A 7,756-nucleotide genomic window follows, 5' to 3' on the forward strand; every position below is an offset into this window, starting at 1 on the left:
TGCAAGTGCCTTTATCTGAACATTTATTTACTTCATCGTTGAACAACCCCTCCGATGCCTGGCTGCAGCTTCGAAGGCCTGGCCGGCGCTCCACCATGCCCGTGCACACGGTTCAGTACGACAAGGTGCTCCAGCTCGAGGCACGGCAAGGTTCATGCTTGTTGCACTTACAGTACAGGTGAGCAGATCCAAACCACGTTCTTCTCTTTGATTGATTGATTCAAACCACACCATCCATCAGTACGTGTAGGATTCATTTGTCATGTGCCATCCATCATTCATGCCAGCATGACTTTTTCTCCTGCTTCAAAAAATAGTTTTATGCCTGATCGCAGCCTATCATTGGTGGACACCATTTATTTAATTTGGTGATGATAGTTTGCAGCAAGGAAGCACTACCGCCCATGTATCTAATATTTGTTTAGTCTGCGGTAGCAGTACATCCACGATAAATCTTGCTTGATCCTTAGCTAAAATTACACAACCTTTGTTCTATCATTTGGTAAAAAGAATCTTTGTTGGGAGAGAAAAAATGTTTGATTAGAACAGTTAAAATACCAAATGGTTATGCCAGTAGAAAATATTTGGTAGCACGAACAGTACAGGTGAGCAGATCCAAACCACCTCCGTCCCTTTGATTCAAACTTGGCACGTACAGTACATGTAGGATTTATTTCTTGTGTGGCATCCATCAATTCATGCCGGCATGATTTCTTCTCTTTCTTCAAAAATTTTATGCCTGATTGCAGTTTGTGCAGTCCATACTATTGATCTGTCATTGGTGGATGGTTAGTTTGCAGGAAGGAAGCACTAGTATAACTAGCCAGATTGACTCACTGGCTTGCTAATTGAACGAATCTTCTTAGCCAGACTGACCCACGTATGTAATATTTGCTTGACCTACAGTGGCAGTACAATCACGAAAATCTTGATTTATCATTAGCTAAAAGTAACTTTTGTTCTTTCATTTGGTAAAAGAAAAATATTGGATTCCTTTTGGGAGACGTAGCTGATTCTTTGAGCCTCGGCAGTGGTTACTGCCTCTTTGTTAGTTCAGGTTTTTGTTTTGAAGTAGCTTCCGTAACATGTTTGCGGCTGTTCTTTGTGTGTTGTTTTCAGTGAAGCGATTCTATCTAGATTCATTGCTGGAGTCCTTGCGTGCCTCCAGACCCGCTGTTGAGCTGTGCCAGCCACACCTCAGTGAGGTGTGGCTTGATGGGGGTGATGATCGAACAGGCACAGCTGTGCCCCTTTGGTGCCGACACCGATTGGAGGGTGGTTGCTGCGTCACAACCTTCATGTTTGACTACAATGGTTCTGGTGAATCTCCCTGGTCTCCCTCTCTGTGCCATAGGATGTTCTGGCCATCAAGCCTTGGCCAATTGTGGTGCTGGCCGCCGAGACAATGATATAGATTCCAGTTCTGTTGTCATGCTGTCTGTGTTGGTGGTCTTGTGGCCACCACAATCATGTGATTGTGATGAGCTTGTCTGTCGAGATTGGCCCATATGCTGGTTAGGCCCTCGTGCTACTGTATATGCTATCTGCTGGGGTTTGATAATTTAGAATCTTGGCGTGCTACTGTCTAGGTTGTAGAACTTTGATATTAAAGGAACAAATCCTTTACTTCACTGCTATTAAGTGGAGATCAAATAGAATAAATGATGATATGATGTGCTCTGAAGGTCTTTGTTTCTAGGATTGTATAAGAGTAGAGTAGGTACTATATTTGATCTTGGTTTTCCACTGTTAATGACATGTCAAGAGAAGGTCTTTGTTTCTAGGATTGTATAAGAGTAGAGTAGGTACTATATTTGATCTTGGTTTTCCACTGTTAATGACATGTCAAGAGAAGTGTTCTATGTTGCCTATTCCATCAATTCCTTGATTTTTCTGATAATACCGAAATCAGTTGATTTTATAATTTCAAGAGCCTTCATATTGTTATTTTTGAATAGTATTCTTCATATTGTTACTGGCTCCAAGATTCTTGTCTGACTTTACTGCTTTATCTACCTGCTTGCAGATAGACTGGTATGAATCCATGCTAGGGTCACTAAGAAACAGGCATGTCAATGCTTGGCAAGTCGAACTTGTTGGGTACCCTCCCATCGTGAAGAAGCTCAAGATCTTCGTGACCACCAAAGCCATCGGCATGGCTGACCAGCTGCTGGGACCAGACTATCAGAACATGATGATGCTCACCAATGGTGGTTCCGAAGAAGTGAACCAGGTGCCTGAACCTGTGGTTGATGGAGCTGGTACTGAAGATGCTTCTGCCACAAGTAGGACAAGGAGTTCATTGTGCCACTGCCAAGAAAGGTGCGCGGTGCTAGGGCTCTGTCTCTGCCCTCGGTGGTGTCTTCTGTTGGCCCCGCTGTCGTGCGATGGTGGTGATGTTTGCATCTCATACAAAACAGCCCAAGGTGAGCTCATCTCCTTCCTCTGCTCCTCACCTGCTGGGAAACGAATTGATTGGATGCGAAAATTGTGTTGCTGCAGGGGACATGGAGTGCAGTGTCACCTTCCTCATCCCCTCCCTTTCCCCTTGCTCTGGACACAGGATCATTTTGTTTGCTTTGCACAGGTGTGAGTTAAGTAGGTTTGTACCATATAAAGAGAGCCAACCAAAGATAGTGCTATGGACACAGGATCATGTTGTTTGCTTTGCACTGCTTGCTTCTAGTCATGGAAACTAAATAAATTTAGTGTTTGGATCTGTGTTCTGAACATCACACACATTCGATGATGATCTTTCTTGTCAATGAAAATAATCTCATGTAGATCTATGCTGGTTCGGTCCTTTTTCCACTCCATGCTACTGTCAATGAAAATAATCTCATGTATGCACTAGCAATTGGCTTGGTTGCACCGTTGTAATTTTGAGTTTACTGTGTAACCGTATCTTGTAATTTTAAATCGTAGCTTGCACGTGAACATTTGGACTATGTTGCTAGTAGAGTCATATAGATTAGTTTGTTCATAATAACCCCAAACAGTTGATTGTTTCATACAGAAAGCCAAACAAGTCAGATCTTGCTTTGTTTTGAGTAAATCTAGCTAGATTAATCATTTCCCATGCTATACTATTGTAGTATGTGAGTGCTGCTTACCCGCTGTGTTTATGATTTCAGAGAGAAGATGAGGGAGATCCTCCACGTTCAGGGTGGGCAATGTGGAGACCAGATTGATTCCAAGTTCTGGGAGGTGGCGTACGACGAGCATGGCATCATCCTCACGGGGCGCTATGTCGGCACCTCTGATCTGCAGCTGGAGCGTGTCAATGCGTACTACAATGAGGCTTCGTATGGTCGCTTTGTGCCCTGTGATGTCCTTGTGGATCTTGAGCCTGGTACTATGGGCAGTGTCCATCCAGGACCGTACAGGCATATCTTCTGCCCCGACAACTTTATGTTTCGGCAGTCTGGTACTGGTAACAACTGGGCCAAGTGTCATTACACTGAGGGTGCTGAGCTCATTGATTCTGTTCTTGATGTTGTCAGGAAGGAGGCTGAGAACTGTGCTGAGCTCATTGATTCCGTTCTTGATGTTGTCAGGAAGGAGGTGTAGAACTGTGACTGCCTTCAAGGTAACTGAAACTGCATATAAATCGGCTAGAGTTTGTAGTATCCTTGTGGCAGTATGTATTTTTTTGTTAATTTTGGTTTGGGTATCAGAACACATTATTTAACAATACACCTATTTGAATTAAGTTGTCGGAAATAAGAAGTTTTAGGCTACATTATGTATTATGTGAGTAATGCTATATGATGATGGCGTGGCATCTTCTTGTCCATATCAATCATGCGTATGTGTAGGGCAAAAGTGAAACTGATAGGGACAAAACCTAGAGTAGATTTGTTGTTAAATTGGAGAGAAGGGAAGATTGCAATTTGTGGCATCTTCTTGTCCATATCAATCATGCGTATGTGTAGGGACAAAACCTAGAGTAGATTTGTTGTTAAATTGGAGAGAAGGGAAGATTGCAATTTGTGTTTTGCGAGAAGATGGCAAATTTAGTACTTTTCTTCAACCGTGACCCCTTATACTTGATTTTGTCTTCATGTTTGGGGTTCTTTTGATTTGGCGCTATCACTGGTGATATGACTTTGTCGTTGTGTGTGTTGCAGCCCGGAACGGATGCTCAAGCTGACGCGAAAGAGCACGGCTGTCCTCCTTCTACACCGGCACCTGGGTTGGGTTAGGGTGGCTGCCCCTTTTGGATGGAGTAGAGGAACTTTAGGGAAGATCCTTAAGAAGTGTCTTGGCTCCGTGAAGGTTGAAATCTGCTGCTTTGTGCTCCAGGGCATTGATGATGAGATCAACCTCCGTGAAGGTTCATCTGATCTCACTGGCCGACTTGTCCTCCTCGCAGAAGGACCGATTCTTCATTTGGAGAGGAGGCATTGGCTGCTCTCCGCGGAGCAATGAGAGCTTTTGAAGGTAGTGGTGTGACCGGTCAATTGACAAATGCAAGGAATAGTGTGTATCCTGCAAGGAGTGATGAGCTATCAGAAAACTGTGGTGCCATGTTGAACAATGAATGTGTATTCTACTCCTCGGCATAATTGTTTGATGTAGTAGTATTAGTGTACTATTACATATGGTTAACAGTGGAGTTTTCCATGTTATTTTGTGTAGATTTGCAACCTGACTGTGCACAAGAAAAAAAGAAGCGAAAACCACAAATGCTTCTTCATTTGCCAACCTTGTATTTTGTTACGGACATGTGGATAAATCTAAGCGGCGGTCAAATGGATGTATATATATATAAATCTTGTCTGCCATGCCATGTTTAGGGGTCTTTGAAAGATGCGCTCAAACCAAATGTTTCTAGTTTATGATCTAAAGTGCTTGTTGATCACATAATCACAGGAAATTGTCTGTCCTCCTTTGAGGAAGCATGCCAATGGGTGGATGGATGGATGGATGGATATGTTACCAGCATCTACTTGCTTCGTACTATTTCTTGTAGTAAAACACAAGAGAAAAGGGACATTTTTTTTTGAAATCAAAGAAGCCTGGAACATTAGAAACATATAAAAGTTGACAAAAACGTATAGCAACTGGGCTCATCTCTGTTTTTGAGAATCGTCGAAGAAACCAGAATAGGTCGATGGATCAGGAAAGTTTGCTGATTTTGCGCCACCTCATAGATCTGTGGCACCGCGGCCTCCTCCTTCTCTCCGCCTTGCCTTATATATAGTAGAAAGAGGGATCCATCCGTGTGCGGGGTGCGCGTGACTTCGGACTTTGGGCGACGGCGAGGAGAGGAGTTGGGTGTTGAAACGTGAGCGAGAAATTGTGTGGCCGGGGTGGAGTGGAGGCGAGGCTCATCATTGCCGTGGGTAGGTGGATGGACCGAGCGGCGGGCGGGCGGCGAGAGGGCAAGTCGGCATCCTCCTCGGCGTCCTGGCCTGCGGTGTAGCGGACCTGGGAGCGCCGCCGGCAGCGGCAGCAGCAGGCTGGATCGGATCAATCCGGACGCTGAGCGTGAGCGTGTCGCCGGAGATCAGCTCCTGGGGCACCGCCAAGAACATCCCCTGCCCCGGCGCCGGCGCGCCGGTGGACAGCGCGCTGCTGCTCACCGCCGAGGCCATGAGGGCCAGGTTGTCCTTGCCGTCGCCCGCCGGGCGCTCCACGGAGAGCTTGCACCAGAACCGGGGCGCCGCCCCGTCCTCGCCGTCCGGCCTGACGCAGAGCAGCGACACGGCGGTGGCCGCGCCGAGCGGGCCCAGGGACACGAGGAACACGCTGCGGTCCTCTTCCCCGACGAGCGCGTGCCAGCGATGCGCCAGGGAGAGGCCGAGGTTCCAGGCCCGGCCGTAGCGGACCGTCACGGCGGGGCGCTGGTGGCCGGCGGCGAAGTGGCCGAGGAGCGTCGCGCGGGAGCCCACGAAGACGCAGCCGGGCTCCGGGCAGGAGCAGGGCGCGCACCGGCACGCGCGCTGGTGGCCCGCGGCCTCGTGGTACACCAGGTAGCGGTCGCAGCCGAACGCCCTGTAGGGGCAGGGCACCTTGACGGCGCCGACGACGACGTCCAGCTCGCCGCAGTGGGCGCTGGCGCGGCTGCAGAGCCCCGCGTGGCCGGCGCGGCAGAAGCAGCACACCACGTGCCCGGCGGCCTCGCACTGCGGCCACAACCACCCCCAAATCATCAATCAGCTTCCTCTCAAATTTCATCCTCGTGCTTGCAAAGAAATCCTTCCTCTCAAAAAGAGGAGATGGAAAGAGGGTTTTTTGGGTTCTTGGAGACAAACTTGTGTTCTTGGCAAAACAGGATCGTGGATCACTGTGGGTGAGGGTGAGAGGGGGATTGAATCACCTTGAAGACGGGGGGCTTGAGGGGGAGGAGGCAGGCCTGGCAGTGGAGCAGCGCCACGTCCATCCTCAAGTCGATCTGCGCCGGCGCCATGGCTTCCGCCGCCGCCGCCGCACCACCGTCCTGCTCCTGCATCATCATCACCTCTCCCTCCTCCGACTCCGGCATCACCTCCTCCTCCTCACTCGTCGTCACGCTCTTGCCGCAGCTCTCCGCACGCTCCATTGTTATTATTTCTCACTGGTTGCAGCGTGTGCGTGTGTGTGTTAGGTGATGATGCAGTAAAAATGGAAGGAAAGGGAAGGCAGCAGAGCATACCCGGAAACGGAAAGAAACAGGACAATAATTTGAGGGAGTCCGTGCAGGCAGCCTTGGATGCTCTTTTTTTTTTGTTTACTTTTGACTGTTCAAAGAGCTGACGACTATAAATTTTAATCATTTCACATTTGTTGTTGTTTTTACCAAATTGACAATGTGGGATTTGATCTTACAAATTGGGTGGTTAGTCATCCAACATGTGGTTGGTGATACAAAATTAAGTCAGGTTTTTCATTGCATAAACACAAATTAATTATTTCTTCATCACACATTCATGGTCGGTAAATTATTCGCACATGTACACATCAAAATATCTTTTTGATTTACAAAAGAATTTTAACTTGTTTCTATCTAGCAACAATTTTGTATTCTCCAAGTGGCAGACAAGTTTTGTGAGAGAAATGTATGCGCACACTGGGGTCTTTGGTATTTGTAGTTGTGCAAAACCAATACTCAAATATTTATAAGGATTATGCTAGAGCGAAGAGACACACCGCTTGGTGGTTGCGTGAACCATCAGAATGTAACGCGACATATGTGGTAAGCAATCCAAACTAATAAAAAAATAGATGAATAAAACTCATTGTGTACCCTCACAAAAAAATTATTTACAACGACATATAAAGTTTCACGCAATCAAACACATGGTGGGAAAAAAAGGAGCATCTTGATCCGGAAATACCGGATCAGCAATCTAACGTCCTCCATCAACCCTACCCACCATGCCCCCGCTTGCGGCCACCAGTGGCGCTGCCTAGACGACAGGGTCTGGGGCAAGAGCGCCCTGATGGTGCTGGTGAATGGGTGCTCGGAGGGTGGTTGCAAGTAGGCGACGGAGCTCGCGTTCCCCGCGGAAGGGCGTAAGGTCATGGCCACGGCATCGCCGCACGCCTCCATGTGCGAGCTTGGTGGAGACGTACGTCACGGAGGAGGCGGAGGCCTTCGCGGGAGGGGTGCTCTGCGGCTAGACATGCGGTGGATTGATCCTTCTCGAAGGAGGAAGACCTGCGTCATGGAGGAGGCGGAGGCCTTCACGGGAGGGGTGCTCTGCGGCTAGACATGCGGTGGATTGATCCTTCTCGAAGGAGGAAGACCTACGTCATGGAGGAGGCGGAG

At 47.9% G+C, this 7,756-nt stretch overlaps 2 protein-coding genes across 2 annotated transcripts; one reads left to right on the top strand and one right to left on the bottom strand.

Annotated features, from left to right (window-relative positions):
* The first annotated feature begins 3,141 nt into the window (after positions 1-3,141).
* LOC119279090 (tubulin beta-5 chain-like) lies at positions 3,142-3,570 on the top strand. Its single transcript, XM_037560488.1, has one exon. It carries the CDS (start codon positions 3,142-3,144, stop codon positions 3,568-3,570), a length of 429 nt encoding a protein of 142 aa, XP_037416385.1.
* Positions 3,571-5,336: 1,766 nt separating this feature from the next.
* Positions 5,337-6,805, bottom strand: LOC119279091 (putative E3 ubiquitin-protein ligase SINA-like 6). The gene is made up of 2 exons (XM_037560489.1): positions 6,326-6,805; positions 5,337-6,131 (listed from the first exon to the last, which is right to left on the bottom strand). The coding sequence occupies exons 1-2, from the start codon at positions 6,545-6,547 to the stop codon at positions 5,337-5,339; spliced, it is 1,017 nt and encodes a 338-aa protein (XP_037416386.1). The 5' UTR covers positions 6,548-6,805.
* Between the last annotated feature and the right edge of the window lie 951 nt (positions 6,806-7,756).

The sequence above is a fragment of the Triticum dicoccoides genome, chromosome 3B, assembly GCF_002162155.2.
Source record: "Triticum dicoccoides isolate Atlit2015 ecotype Zavitan chromosome 3B, WEW_v2.0, whole genome shotgun sequence".
NCBI classification, from domain to species: domain Eukaryota; kingdom Viridiplantae; phylum Streptophyta; class Magnoliopsida; order Poales; family Poaceae; genus Triticum; species Triticum dicoccoides.

What these genes read in the sequence shown, in the direction of transcription:
- LOC119279090 (XM_037560488.1), top strand. Translation starts at nt 3,142, where the DNA reads ATGAGGGAGATCCTCCACGTTCAGGGTGGGCAATGTGGAGACCAGATT.
- LOC119279091 (XM_037560489.1), bottom strand. Translation starts at nt 6,547, where the DNA reads ATGGAGCGTGCGGAGAGCTGCGGCAAGAGCGTGACGACGAGTGAGGAG. An exon ending in TCAAGCCCCCCGTCTTCAAG is followed by an intron (nt 6,132 to 6,325) that starts GTGATTCAATCC and finishes TTGTGGCCGCAG; the next exon opens with TGCGAGGCCGCCGGGCACGT.